Source organism: Hakea prostrata, chromosome 9 (assembly GCF_041222555.1).
Source record: "Hakea prostrata isolate BN-2017 chromosome 9, UWA_Hpros_2, whole genome shotgun sequence".
Lineage (NCBI taxonomy): Eukaryota > Viridiplantae > Streptophyta > Magnoliopsida > Proteales > Proteaceae > Hakea > Hakea prostrata.
Genome location: NC_142608.1, coordinates 60,797,317 through 60,813,127, shown reverse-complemented (window position 1 = coordinate 60,813,127; position 15,811 = coordinate 60,797,317). Strand labels below are relative to the sequence as shown.

General features: G+C 39.7%; 1 protein-coding gene across 1 annotated transcript; it reads right to left on the bottom strand.

Annotated features, from left to right (window-relative positions):
* Positions 1-678: 678 nt before the first annotated feature.
* Positions 679-14,213, bottom strand: LOC149005960 (disease resistance protein RPV1-like). Its single transcript, XM_089169507.1, has 4 exons — positions 13,545-14,213; positions 2,392-3,490; positions 1,980-2,282; positions 679-1,865 (listed from the first exon to the last, which is right to left on the bottom strand). Exons 1-4 carry the CDS (start codon positions 14,030-14,032, stop codon positions 1,338-1,340), a joined length of 2,418 nt encoding a protein of 805 aa, XP_089025633.1. The 5' UTR covers positions 14,033-14,213; the 3' UTR covers positions 679-1,337.
* Between the last annotated feature and the right edge of the window lie 1,598 nt (positions 14,214-15,811).

Genomic DNA, 15,811 nt, shown 5'->3' with positions numbered 1-15,811 from the left:
AGTGAATGAAAGGGTGAATTTGTGGTTATGAGATGATAGGAGGAGTTGGTTAATCGAAGGGGTGAAATTATCGCATGCAGCAACTGTGAGAAGATAGGAGGAGTCGGTTAAAGGAAGGGGAGAGACTAACACACAACTTGGTCCGTTTGTCTTTTGATTTTCTTTGAACAGTTCTGTATTGGTATCTTCATGGTTCAGAAAAAGTTTGCGCACAGTACTGCTCAGTTTCTGCTTGTTGCAACTACCATTTCTAGCCCAGAAATGTAGAATTCTACATGCAACTTGATCACTAACAGATCCCTCCTGTCTAATATGTAACGAGGTTTCATTTAGCATTGCTACTGTTCTTTACATTGTGTGGTTAGCTTTCAGAGGAAAGAATGTTGCAAAGAAAACAGCAGCAGCAAAAGCAAAAGATGTGAACAAATACTAGAAGTAGAAAACAAGCCTGCAGAGCAAATTAGATGGAAAGGTGGGAAAGATGAACCAATATTAAAGCCTGAGTGTAAGTAAACCTATTATGTCAGCACAATATATGTCAATATATGTCTACCATCTCTACATTGTGAAATAGTAAGTACATCTTAATACCAAGAAAAAGTAGCAACTACACCATTCCCTAGCTGTTGCAGGGTAACAGTTTTCATAACAGTCATCAGCTTGCCGGTTATCATAATAGGTTGAGTAGCTGCTATTTTGTTAGTCATATTCAGCCATTGCTCTTCTTTCTATTTTCGATGTTTTCTATTCCTTGACAGACATGCAATGGATAAACTAGCTTCAATGCATTCAACCATGTTGATCCTGCATAAACTTTTAAGAATGTTGTATGGTCAAAGAAGCTAAATATAATGGGATTCACAACTTTGATTGGAATCTTATTCTCAATACAAGCATGGACTAAACAAGTGAAGCCTTGTGTTCATCTAATAAAATAAGAGAATCCTTCATTTAGAGCATGACAATGCATTATTTAGATTACCATGGTGTGACAGAAGTGGGAGAGGCATCTATGTGACCCCTATTATCAAGACAAGTTAATCATATTCAATGTTTATCAATTGAAAAAAAAATTACAAACTTGAAATGCAGTTAGTTTCTAGGAATACATTCTATATTGCAGAAGCATCTTGCAACATAAAAGCTGCAATACTCGAATCAAGTTTCTACATGAACTAGGCTAGAGTAGCAACTATAAACAAGTCTTTCCAATAAACTAATCTGACAAAGTTCAACTGGGAGACACACTAGATTCTCTCAGCTGCTTATTTCTAATGACTGAAATCCTGAGATGACCAACAGATGCGTCGACCCCCAGTTTATGGCGTCCTTTGGTGTCAACAGATTGTCAATGAGGCCATGCTGCTCAATTTCTCTGTCAATCTTTCTGCACATGAGCATCCCTTCAAACGGAGAGTTTTGAGAAAAGCCAAGTGACAAATTTCCATTGGGACATCTTCCAGACTAATGCACTCAGATAAATCGAGTGTTGTCAAGGAGATCATTCCACCCACTTTCTCTGGCAGCTTCTGGAGAAACGATAATCCATTTAAGATGAGTGTTTCGAGAGAAGTCAACTGACAAATTTCATCTGGGAGACACATTATACAGGAGCACCATCTTAAATCAAGTTTTTTGAGAGAGGTCAACTGAGATATCTCGATCGGGAGATGCTCTAGACTCCCGCAGCTACTCATGTCCAGTGTAATTAAGTTCTTGAGATTACCAAAGGATGGGTCAACCCCAACCAACATTTGACAGTCACTAAGAATCAAAACCTCTAGTTTTTGGTTTTCTGACAAGTCAGGAGTTCTACGTAATTGATGGCAAGATGTGAGATTTAGAACTTTAAGATCTCCTGCTTTCTGCAAAATTAAATAAATAGTAACTTATCTAATTAGATAGGACCAAAAGAAATTTGTCAAAATTTTTTTCAGGACTATTGATATGAAGAATAAAAACATAAAGAGCAGCAAAACCTTGATGTCATTCCAACCCATCCATTCTTCTGTGATCTCACTGCCTGATAGATCAAGGACAACCAGTTTCCAAGGACAAAAATTGGTGAGTTCATATTGGCCAGGGCATCCCCTCCAAGAAAGCCATCTCAGTTCTGAAAAAGAATTGGTGGAGTCCCCAAAAGATTGTGCATAATCAACTCGGAGTAACCTTAATCCAGTCAGTGGAGCGAATCCTTCACTCATCAAACATTCGCTTTGCGATATGCGGCCAGCATTCAGAATGTTGAAGTCAATACTGAGTCCTTCACAATAACTCGTTCCCTACAAAATAGAGGAATTCAATTAAAACACCAAGATTGTTCTAATAACCCAAGAAAATGCCATCAAAAGCCTATTTCGGGGAGAAAAAAAAAGTCCATTCAATACCTACCATCTTTGTTTGGAGTAAAAAGAAAACATCCTCTTGAGACCATATTCGACTGCGTTTCCCTAACTTCTTTTGGCTTTCTAGAACAATATTTCTTCCAAGATCCCGAACCATATCATGCATCACTAACTTACCATCTTCACCAATGTTTATCAAAGACTTTAAACGAAGGACTTCAAGCCCTACTTGAGGATAAAAGTTACACCCCTCCCATATGTAACAAGCAATGTCTTTATCCATTCCGAAAAGAAAACAAGCAGTATCGAGGAACATTTGTTGCTCCTCATGCTCTAATCCATCGTAACTTATTTTCAGTCTTCTCACAACTTTATTAATGGGAATATTTTTCAACTTCTTTAACATGCCTTCCCATGTGCTTGGTGAAAATTTCATGGAGGCTAGAGAAGAACCTATAACTTGAAGAGCCAACGGATGTCCCCCAATAGTTCTTACCACATCTTTTGAGATATCCATATAATTGTCAGGGGGCTGGTCTAGTCCAAACGCATGTAGGCTAAAAACCTTAAGAGAGTTGGGAAATTCCAATTCCGTAGGCTCATAAATTCCACCATGTTTTTGATCTTCTAGAATTTTCCTATCTCTGCTTGTGATGATAATTTTGCTTCCCTCACGAAACCATTTACCATCCCCAACCAAAGACTTTACCTGAATATCTTGATCCACATCATCCAAAACAATAAGAACCTTTTTCGAGCGACAACTTTGCAGTATCCCTTCAACTCCAGCATTCACATCAATAATATTTTGACTCTTTCGCTTCAGGATATCGTAGATAAGCTGATTTTGCAAATGACGAATCCCATATCTTTCTGCATTTTCTCGAATATTTTCAATAAAGCTACATTCATTAAAGTCTCTACAGACTTCATCATAGACAGCTCTAGCAATTGTAGTCTTTCCAATGCCACCGAGTCCATGAATCCCCACCATTATTGTTTCCTCGGATTTTGCATCCAATAACGCCAACATCTTTTCTTTATGCGATTGGATTCCAACTAGCTTGTTGAGAACAGTAAAGATTGGCTTCCTCAATGTCCTCAAAACTGTTTGAACAACTTCTTTCACTAACTTCCCTTCATACCTGTGTAATTCAAACCAAAAAGCATAAACACTTTAGTGATGAATATTTGCAAGAGGAAAAGAAAAATAAATTCAACATGGCAGAAATCACAAGTGAATTATGTTTCCTAAAGTAGATTAGCAAGTCTTCCAATATCTTTGTGTCGTACAAGTCTTCCAATATCTTTGTGTCGTACTGAGTCTCCAAAATTTTTCAAAAGTGAGAAAATAGAGTAACGACAAGCATATCTCGCATTTTTTTTTTTTGGATGAATGAATAATATATCAAAAAAAAAAAGCAACACTACAAGAGAATATTACAAAGGGCAGACAAGAAAGAAGGGAAAAAAGGGGGGGGGGAATAGCAGGGAGCTCAAGAGGGGGGGACGGGAAAGAGCAACTGAGACCCCAGAAACTAACAATCAACCTATTTCTGCGGTTGTCAACAACAGGGGGATGGGGGGAGGGAGAGCAATCTAGAAGAAACATCAAAGAAGATGGCTTTCCAAATCATGTCTAAGGATCACGATTTGGGAGTCCATCTTCTAAGGTTGCGCTCCCACCAAATGTGATGGATGGTGGCACTAAAGACTAACTTGCCAAGGCAGTTGCAAATGGAGCAACCAGCAAAATTCCTCGAGATCCAATACCAATCACGAACGAACCCGTGTGAGCGCCTCGAGCGGGGCCAAATGGAAGCAAGAGCTCTATCCCAAAGGGAACGGGTGAAGGGACAGGAGAAGAAAATGTGGTCAATGTCTTCTGAACCACTCTAGCAAAGGGTGCAGCTAGGGTTGGCAGGAATGTGGCAGCTGATGAGGAAGGATTGGGTAGGGAGAGCATGATTGAAAGCTCTCCAAAGGGTGAGGGAATGACGGGGAATGTGGCCTTTGAACCAAACCAAATGGGACCAGGGGACAGGGGGATGGGGGGAGCGGAGAAGATTCCCAACGGAGGAGGTGGAAAATGATTTGGAAGGTGAAGGGGACCAAATGGTGGTATCTCAGGTCAAGTTGAGGATCAGGGGGAGCGCATCCCAAACATGTGTGAGACTAGGGTGGGGGAGAGGGCCCCGGGCCCCGGGCCCCGTAGGAGATGAAGGTGTCCAAGGTGGCTGTCTTAGGGATGCGGGTTTCATAGGCTGCACAGGTGGAAGAGTATGCCCAACGGATGCCAAGGGTCGAGCCAGAAAAGGGTGGAGGAACCATTCGAGACTTGGATAGAGATGGCGGAGAGAGCACACGGCCGAAGGAGGAGAATCTTCCTCCAGATCCAGGAAGGGTTTGAGGGGCAGGAAGCAGCCCAAAAAGAATCATGTTTGAGAATGTAAGAATAGACCCAGGAGACCCAGATGGAGTCATGCTTGGAAGCAATCCAAATAAGCTTAAGGAGGCAGGCCAAGTTAACATCAAGGATACGACGGATGGCAAGGCAACCCTCAACTCTGGGACAAGAGATCGCCGCCTAAGAGATGGGATGAAGGAATCTGAAACCTTGTTGACCTTTCTAGAGGAAGGCACAGAAGAGGGATTCCATGGACTGAATAATGGATTTGGGGATAGAGAAGATACCACTCGAATAAAGGTAAGAAGATTGGAGGACAGATTAAATGAGCACCACTCTCCCAACAAAGGATATCTCGCATTTATTGGTTGGTCCTTAACCAATTAAATTTTTACCGGAGACAGAATAAGGAGAGGAAGGAATAGAAGAGAAGGGAATAAGGGGAAGCCTAAGAAGAATCAAAGTTGCAAGGAAGAGGCAGAAGAAGAAAAAGAAGATGAAGAAGAAGGAGAGAAAAAACGGGGGGGGGGGGGGGTGTTTGCATGCCCACAAACAAAGCTTTAACTTCATTCCATATGAAATAGGCTGATTACAAGCAAGTAAAATAAAAAAAAAAAGATGTATTTCAATATACTTGGACTCCTGACAATTTAAGTCAAACAGAAACTAGTCCTTACTGGAGAGGGAGAAAGAACAACTTAATCCTCCATTGAAACCCTAATGGTGTCATGGGTGTAGACCAATTTTGCTAATTTAGAATGCTCTTGGCACTTTCAAACGCATCCAAATCAACAAAGAAAGGCATTCACCACCACTGAGTAGGTTCCCATTTTCGAAAGTGCTGAAATGATTAGTAGGGGACCCAAAACAATTCAGAGCATTTTGGGGCATTTTTACAAGCAGTGTCGAGAATTATTTGAAGATTTTTTCGCTCCTTATTAGGTTAAAGAAAATAGGTAGAAGAAGGAGAAAGCTGAGAAGAGTTAGACTTAGAAGAAGGGGCCAACGGAAAGAACACCCATAAGAAGAAGAGCAAAGGAAAGAGAGGGGGGTTGCAAATGCCCATGGCTAAAGCTTCAATTCATTGTTTTCTATTCTCCAAAAGCTTTTTTTTCTATTGCAATGTAAGGCCTATTTATAACTTGACTAAAGCTTTACAATAAATGAAAACCAAGTATTATTAAAAATTGAAACTAATATCCTAGTAACTAATGACAATAGAATTTTATAGAAATAGAAACTAAATAAAATTAGAAACTACTAGGCTTTATATTTCAACCACATGCATAAATAACTAATATAGAAACTAAATTAAGGTCCTAAATCTCCCAAGAATAAAATCTTTATGCAATCTAAATTTTGGGCCCCACAAATCTTCTATACCAAATAAAGGGCTGGCGACACTATTCATTTGGCCTTCTTTCTTCATGTTTTCTCCTATTGTGGCAATCTCGGCTGACTGGTCAAAATTGCATAGCAAGGGTACCTTCTATTTTGACCAGTTGGCTGGTTTGAACTGACGTCAAATGCTAGATCAAATTGGTCCTAGCTAGTTGTCCTGCATCAATGTCCTTAATATGCTCTGGTGGCTTCTCTTTTAGCTTTAAACTGATTTTCATTATTAGAAGGAAAAAAGAAAAAGAGTGAATTAGTGATAGGAGGTAAAAATTCGACTAGATTATTAATGTTAGGAAAAATAAATAAAAATTAATAAGAAAATAGAAGAATAAATAAAAGATAAGATTTAAGCAAATAAACTAACACAGGGGTGTCAAACTGCCAGTTTGGGTTAGGTCCTCCTAATCCCTAACCCATGGAAGAAAACTCGATCGAAATGGTCAAAATTTCGATCGAAATGCCTGCAAAAATCCAAATTGAAACGAAATGTAGTAGTAGGCACGAAATGTATCCATATCGTTTTGTATTGACCGAAATTTTGGTTGATACGAGTCGATATTTCGGCCCGATACCATATCGGGCCGAAACGACACTTGCGCAACTTATAAAATACCCAAAATCGAACCAGTTTCGACCTACCGAGCCTTTTTATCTGTTTTAAGCGATATCGCCCTGGATATTTCGACCTCTGTTTGAAATTTTTTGTGATTTCTCTTGCTTTCATCCCCTTCTACACCTAATTTCTAGTATTCCATTTCCTTCAAACACTTGATTTGCTCCTCCATTTGTGCATTTTCTCAAATCTTGCAAGGTGAGTAACCAACTTTCTCATTTTTTTATTTTTGTTTCATTTGTGCCTTAAATCATGTTAGATTGCTTCCAAATTTATATATGTTTACTTTAGAGTGTTGATCTATGAATTTGTAGTGTCAAAATTATTTTTTTATTCTTCCTACTATTTTTTTTTTTTTCTGTTATTAAAATTATTTACTAAATTATGTATATTGTTAAAAATGTATATGTATAGTACATGTATAAGCTTCAAATGAATGTATGTGAGAGTTGAGACACCATATTGCTGTGATGGTGTTGAATTAATTTTTTCTCTGTTAATTATGTAATTTTACTGTATTTAATATATATTTAAATAATTAAAAATATATATTTAAATATTTAAAAAAAATTAATTTCTGTTTTAAATTTGAAAATAGGAGAGTATTAGTGGAAGCATGTATGCAATTTTTTGAGCATGTTGTGGATATTTTTAAGATAGTTAGTGTGTATTTTATATATTTTAAAATTATTTATATATTAAAAAATACTTATATAGTTATACATATATTTTTTTTAATTTAAAAATAGGAGGTTATTATTAGAAGCATGTATGTCATTTTTAGAGCATATTGTGGAGCTTTTCAAGATACTTAGTATGTGTTTCTTGTATCAGGCACTCTATTTTAAAGATGTCAGACATAGCTTGGGATCATGGGAGGCCACTGACAACTGATAGGAGGAAGAGCGAGTGTAATTACTGCAAGAAACAAATAGGAGGTGGGGCCACTAGATTGAAGGTGCATCTAGCTGGTGGCAACAGGGATGTAACAGGGGTGCTGTAGAGGTCAAGAGGGCAATGGCCTCATATATTAGTGGTGGAAAGCAAAAGAGGAAAGAGAAGAGAACACAGAGGGATGAGTTCGAGGATGCCTGCTTAGATGACCTTCCAGATCCTGAGGGTTATGGTAGGGATGAGCCAGAAGACAGTGACCCTGATCCAGAGGGCGATCAGCTGAGGAGGGAGATGATGATGAGTAGGGAGCAACAGAGGATTGATGACATGAGGAGGCAACAGAGGGGTCTAGGTTGTGGGTCCTCTAGAGAGCCAGTAGGTATGGGAGGCACAGATGGCTCCCAAGTCCCTATGAGGAGGTCTCAAAGTGTGAGGCAGGAGGCTCCTATCCCACGGGCCCCTACAAGGGCTCGAGCTTCCTCAGCACATCCTACAGATCTGGATCTTGAGATCTTCGCAATGATCCGGCCCTATTTGCGAGGCTTGAGCATAAACAGAGAAAGTTGAAGCACTTATGGGGGAGTGTGAAGGAGAAAGTGGGGATGGCTTTTTCCAAATGGGCGCATTACCATAATGTTCCAGCACATACAGCCCAGGGGCCCTACTACAGAGATATGATTGAGCAGATAGGCAGGGCTGGGAGTGGTGTACAGGGCCCCACTCCATATGAGATATATAATGTGTATTTGCCTAAGCATAAAGAGGACATAAATGAGTACATTAAGGGATTAAAGCCCATATGGAATCATTATGGAGTGACTCTGATGGGTGATGGTTGGACTAGTCCCACTAGACAGTCCATCATCAATTTCATGTTGAATTGTGATGGGAGGACAATGTTCCTCAAGTCAATAGATGCATTCGGTGAGAAGAAGGATGCAAAATACATTTACAAATTACTGAAGCAAGTGGTGAAGGAGGTTGGAGTGGAAAATGTAGTTCAAATTGTGACTGATAATGGCTCAAACTACAAGAAAGCTGGGTTGAAGATGCAGGAGAACTCCAGGTATCTAAAGTCTAAACATATAGTATTAATTTTCATTTGTAAATACATATATTTACATTACAATTTACACATATACATGTACACTTTATAACTTTGTATTGATGGCTTGATGCCTTGATGGATGGACAGATATAGGCTCTTTTGGACTCCTTGTGCTACTCATTGCATTGCCTTAATGTTGAAGGAGATTGGAAAGGTCAAGCTTGTGAAGAATACCATGGACCAAGCTCGACATGTTAGCACCTTCATATATAATCACACCTATGCATTAAGGATGATGAGGGACAAGTGTTAGGGTGAGTTAGTGAGGCCAGGCATAACCAGATTTGCTACTAATTGGATAGCACTGCAGAGCTTTGAGAGTAGGAAGACTGCCCTTAGGAGTATGTTTGCATCAGAGGAGTGGTTTAACTGGGAGGGTTCTTCATCAGTGGGAGGAAGGAGAGCTCAGTTGACTATCCTTGATGAGACTTTCTGGCACAATGTGAGGATAGTGGTGAAGATGCTTGAGCTTGTGGTGAATGTGTTGAGGATGGTAGATCAGCAAAGAAAACCTACTCTACCACACATATTTGCTGCAGTAGATAGGATGAAGCAGCAAGTTGCTCAGGTCCACCCACGCGGCAACAAGAAAGTCCTTCAAATCATCAACAGTAGATAGGAGTCTATGTTGCAGGATCCACTGCATAAGGCTTGTGAGTTGTTAAGTCTAGTATTTAATTTAATTTTCATTCTGTTATCACACTATTAAGCATTAACTATTCCCTTTTATGACATACTTTTTCTTACACAACATACTATTTAAATCCCAAGTACCATTACAAGGACAATCTTGGGATGAGGCAAGATTTGATGGATGCTGTCCAAACTGTAGTGGAGAAGTTCGAACCGGAAACAGCTAAACAAGCAATCATCCTTATGGAGGTGAGATAGTGATTTGAGTCATTTGATATTCACAATTCGTAGTTTTATACTAAGTCATTAACCTAGTAACTAATTATTGTTTTTTCTCTTTATATATTAGATAAAGGCTTTTAGGGATGCCACTGGGAGCTTCGATCGTGCTATGGCCGTATCGGGACGGGAAACCGCCCCTCCGGGTAAGTTCATTCATTTATTTCATTATACATTTAATTATTATATTCTATCTTTAATTTAGTTATTTAAGTATTAAAATGACTTGGAGTCTATGTTTGTTGCGAAGCTAAGTGGTGGTTGCAATTTGAAAGACGTGACTCACACCACGTCCCTTTAAAAGCAAATGTGATTGCCGAAAAAAAAAAAAGAAGACAATTTCTACAAAAAGTGCAAAACAAAACATCAATCAACCGACGTGTAAAGCAAAAAGTAAAAAAAACACAACAAAACCCTTACCTTTAACTCTCTCACGCCCCGCTTAACTCCTTCGTCCCTAACCCCCCCCAGCGAAATTGGAGCACCTTCAGCCTCATTCACTCGAAGAGGCACAACCGATTGGGTGTGAAGCGTCTAGAGGACCTTGTCTACCTACACTATAATATGAGACTGAGAGAGGATCATATTAGACAGGGGATGGATAGAGAGAGCACCAATATCGAGTTGGCCAACATATTTGAGATGAATGATGATGATAACCCAGTAGTTGACTGGATCAGGGATAATGGAGACGGATTGTTGGATGAGGAGGGAGGTCTTCCCAATAGTCAGATTGCGGAGGAGATGGGGGCTGATGTGGGGGACTTCATGGCCCAGGAGGGGAGGCCACATGCAGAGCCCGCCCGTCCCTTCGTGCCACACCCTAGTGCATCCACCCAGAGTGAGGATTTGATTTTTTGGTTCGAAACTGAGGATGAGGTGACTCTGGCCTCCGGCGATGACGACAATGGTGGTGATGATGACGGTGATGATGGAGGGGATGAGGAGGGTGTGGGACCTCGTGATGAGGATTCAGCTGATCCTAGGGACAGACCACCACCACCACCAGCAGTACGTGAGAGTCAAGGGGGGGGGGAGGACGACCACCGATATTCACAGGAGAGAGTTCACCCATGCGACACAGGATTCAGACCATACTGGAGCTGCATCTTGAGGCAAAAATGTTTCCTCTACATATTTGAGGAAGGGGAAGGGGAGACAGCATGGCTGGAGCACAAAGGACACGCCATCATATGGGTCCTCCCATCCATCCGGCCGAGAGCTTGGTGGGATCTATGAGATCGATGAGCATTGATGATGCTAAAGACTCCTCCACCTCCAGAGGATCCGGATGGCATAGGCCTGTAGAGTCTTCATATGATATTGCTGTGGAGAGTATTGGTTCTACCGAGTCAACTTATGGTTATGGTCCTTATGGACCATATGGTGTCCCTCCTGGCTATCAGATTCAGGGTCAGGTCAGTCAGCCACGACTGGAGCCTTATGGTTATGGAGCGGCCTATGGAGCTTATGGTGTCCCTCCCACTGTCGATTATTGGAGTCAGCCACTGCGACCTTATCAGTATCCTTATCCTTCTCCTGAGAGCCAAGGGCAGGGTGCTCTTTCATTTGTTGAACAGATCTTCCACACTATTCCACAGCCACAAGCCCCACCACCACCAGTTCCTTTGGAGATTCACAACTTCCCACTGTCAGGGAATCTTATGCATGTAGATGAGGCCACATACAGAGATGCAGTTCTTGACTATGTCCAAAACTATATGGGGCAGGGGCAAACATCATGGGAGTTATATTGTCATTTGTATGGGGTGCAGACGGAAGAGGGAGACCTTGAGGCTTGATTAGAATAGACTCGTAACTTGTAAGTAATAACATTCCCGCTTCTTCTCTGATTCATGTACTATATACTTGGAATGTTGGATACTTGGATGTTACATTTTTAGTAGTTTTTTAGTAAACTAGTAATTTTAAAGTGTTTATTATGCTTGAAATAGCTAGTATGCAAAAATCCAAATCAATTTGAGTGCATTTGAGGCTCGAAATTGAGTTTTCAAGAATCAGGAAAAAAGTATCCAGTTTCGGTTGAAATTCGACCGAAACCTCAAAATTTCGACCTTTTCCAAGGTCGAAATGTTCATTTCGATCGAATTTTTTACCTTGCTGCCTAACCCTACATTATTAGGGCCTAAGAATCCCCAATCCAAACCAAACCCTGTCAGGGTTTTCCTAGGCCCAACCCACAATCCACCCTAGTAAGGTCAAGTTGGCCCTAGCGTAACCTAGGTTTTTATTTTTCCCTTTTCAGTTAAGAGTCATAATTTATCACATGGATGTTCATTTTCTTATTTGATAGCAATGAGTTTGAAATATGTTTAAATCCTAAATTGCAGATTTCAGAAAGGTAGAGATACCCATGAGCAATTCTAACAACCTACATTTACTTGTGATAACCCACTTTAGGTCTTTAGGGTTGGTGGGTTACTCAGTTATTGAACTCAACTTTTATGATTTTTATATAGTCCAATCAACATAGGATCGGCTAGGTTCATGTTGACCTAGCGTAAGGGATAAACCCGAACCCTACCCAATCCAACTAGAGCAAATTAACATATAACCTAACCGGCCCTTCAGGTTGAAATTTTGGTCGGGCTCATGATGGGTTTGGGCAGGTTCGGCTACAAGGTCTTATTGATACCCTTAATCTAGTGGTTGAGATGACGGAGGTACTAAGAACTTCTTATAGCCACGGTGTTGCTACCTTTAACCCATCCAAAATTTAATTGGATCTGATTCGTCTCCATTTGGGTTTGTCCAAGACTATATTGGCTCTATTGTTTGACCTCTCAGTCTTGATCCCTACAAAAACCAAGATCTCCGCTAAGATCTAGTAAAAATCCTTGGTCAACTTGACCCATATTGAGGGCCCATCTTGGTTAGTATTACGACTTAGTTTATGTTGGAATTTGGTATTTAGCCTAATTTAAGCCTTTGAAACATAGTGGTGGCCTTAGATTTGTGAGAAAACATGTGTACACATAAGTTCCAATTTGACCCTACCATGAAGTCGATATGCTGAAGGAGTGAACATGCAAACTTAAAAAACATGATTTGCACAACCATTCCTTAATATAACCAAGACAAAAGGTTTAAAGCCAAATAATACACTTAACATATTCATTGTTCATAATTTCATATTACAATACCAGTGTACTTATAAGTTACACAATTAGAGTGCAAGACTAAAGTCAATGACTAAGTAGCTCCTCCGACTTCTGCTCCACTGGTATAGAGCATAGATTTTGAAAAGAAAAATGAAGTTTGGGAAGAACACCCAACTTGCTTCAAGATTGGTTTCAAAATTAATAGATCTTAGTTGTTGATGAGCTAAGCAGCTTGTTAATGCAGCCTAGGTAAACATCCAATCAACTTTCTATCAAAAAAATTCGACCAAACCACCAAAACCATTATAGGGAAAAGGAGTGTGAAGACATGTTGAGGTTGAGTCGAGATCAAGATATCTTAATCTCATTCAACCTCGACAAAGATGGCTATATATATATATACTCGCAGCCTAATTATAGTATTTTTCTTTTTTTCTTTTTTCTTTTTGGTATCCACTCAACTCGCAGGAGATCTCGTTTCAAGGTCATGAGGGTTTCCCCCTAGATGCAAATAAAAAGTGATAAAACATTAACAGTGAATGAAAAAATCCAACCAAAAAAGACATTAGAGGATGGAAAATTTCTCACCCTCTAATATAACAAAAAAATTATCTATGACATAACATTCAAAGAAATCGCAAAATTTTATGTCATTTAATCATAAATATTAATAACTAATAAATGGACTTCAGAAAACCTAAATTGAACCTAAAAACTGGAATCAGAAGGAAACTGTTGGACTTACGTATGGTCCTTGATATGCCATCCCTTCAACTTTCCAACCCTTCTCAGAGCCTTACGCCACTTGTCCAATTTAGTCTCAAAGCAATTTTGGTGTATCTCAAAGGCTTCCCCAAATTCTCCGCCCTGTTTTCGCACATCCCTTGGTTCAACCCCGAAGAAAATGGGTATGATCGTATGCCCCTTTTTGTTTTCATCGATATGGGTAAGCTCTTCGAGACACCAATAGCTTGAAGCATAGTTGATCGAGAAGATTGGAATAAAAATCGTTGACTGATCGATTTTATCGAGCAGGTCTTGTCGAGTCTCGAATCCCAGGCGCAATTCCTCCTTATCCCTGAAAGTTCGAACTCCAGACCCAACCAAATCCTCGTAGAGATAGTCAGCGAACATTTCCCCAACATCTACGCCAGAAAAGCTCAAGAACACTTCACAAGTAGTAGAAACAGAGGAGGATGAAGAAGAGGCCTGAAGATCGTTTGTTGCAGCCATTCTTTCTAACAAATTGCTTGAAGAATATGCCTTAATCTCTTCGAACTTGAAAATGATGTTGGCGAGGAAATTGCAGAGCTTTGCTGCTTATGTTTATAGTAGCAACACCCACCATTGTTTAGCAAATGGGAGCGTTTCTGCAAGCTTTCCTGGGGAAACATTTCTATTATTTTATTGGACTTCAACTTCTCGGTAGACTTCTGGGTACATTTCTATTATTTTACCGGACTTCTCGGTAGACTGTGTTTCCTTTATTTTTTCCCCCTTTTTTTCTTTAAATAATTACTATTGCTTTGCTTCCTTATTCCTATAGCTTAATTACTAATCAAATCTTTACTCTTTCTAAAATTATTGTTGCTACCAACGGGGTTGGTCCAAGTGGTAAGCAGCTTGGTCCACTTAAGCAAGTTCCGGTACTGAAACCTTGTGGATGCAAAAAATCCTCGCTGGGAAACTCACCCACCACAGCCAGGTGTGCGACCCGAGTCGAACACCTGATTAGTTAGGGCAAATCCTTGGAAACCGGGGTTGGCAACAAAAAAAAAAATTATTGTTGCTGCTTGCGAAAACATCCTCTGTTGTACTGCAATGCACTTTTATACCAAATCATAGGCTAAAAAAATAAGAAACTATAAGACTTTTTTAAACTTTTCAAAGCCTATAATTTGGCATAAAAATGCATTGTTGTACATAGCAGAGGTTTTTTTTCCGTTGCTGCTTTCATTTATAATAGTGTTTTCTTTTGTAGAACTTCTAACAGAGTTAAGAGGCCTTTAAGTTTAGATATGTAATGTTAATTTTGCTCTTTTAAAAATTTATTGATACTTGTACTATAACTTAATTACTAGTCAAATCATATTCTTTGTAAAACTTCTATTGCCCTCCTTCACTTGTAACTGCGTCAAGAGGGTCATCAAATTTGCAATGTCAATTTCATTGTACAATAGCTTAATTACTATCTTATCATCTGTACTTTTTTACATTACTAACCCAACCTTAGATTTTGCTTGAAGTTAATAATATTCCCTACCATGAAGCTTCTTTGGTTGATGCTGACATAGCATTAACTCAAAAATAATCCTAAAATTTTGTTATTACTTGTTTACCCTACAACATCTCATTAAGATTTAAATCTTAGAAATTCAAAATGGCTAGATATAAGGGCAAATTTGGTATTCCATATGATTTTGCTAAGATCAAGGTGCAAACTTTCGGCAGGGATCACCGGTTCACTACCTGGCAAACTGGCGAAATCTCGCCGAAAGTTCCCTGAAAATTACTGATGAAGATTCGAAGGTTGCAAGAAATCTCTCTTTGTGTCTCTAAGTGCGCTGATGCGTGCGTGTGGTGGTGGTGGTATATGCGATGGTGGTAGACTGGTGCTGACTCGCCACTGCGCCGCAATTGCTAACTTGCCGTTGCTACTGGATTTTCTGCTTCTTTCTCTGGCTGCTACTGGTTCTCTTTTGTTTCTTTCTCTGCAGTCAGTGGTGCTATTTGAGCACTGCCGCTACTACTGGGTTTTCTCCTTCAACGATGTTTCGCCGAAAAATCGATTTTCCAGCCGTTTTCGCTAATTCGCTGGAAAATCGACAATTTTTCGACGACATTTAAACATTTTCGTTTCAATACATTTTTTATACCACTGGTTAGCGAAACTACCGAAATTTTGCCGATTTTCGGCGATATGTTTTTCCCTGGCTAAGATAATGCAATATTAATCAGGTTTGACAAGGTGAAGTGATCTTTATGATTAATTGACTAAAATTTCGACACTGT

What these genes read in the sequence shown, in the direction of transcription:
- LOC149005960 (XM_089169507.1), bottom strand. Translation starts at nt 14,032, where the DNA reads ATGGCTGCAACAAACGATCTTCAGGCCTCTTCTTCATCCTCCTCTGTT. An exon ending in TTTTACTCCAAACAAAGATG is followed by an intron (nt 2,283 to 2,391) that starts GTAGGTATTGAA and finishes TCTATTTTGTAG; the next exon opens with GGAACGAGTTATTGTGAAGG. An exon ending in TGGGTTGGAATGACATCAAG is followed by an intron (nt 1,866 to 1,979) that starts GTTTTGCTGCTC and finishes TTAATTTTGCAG; the next exon opens with AAAGCAGGAGATCTTAAAGT.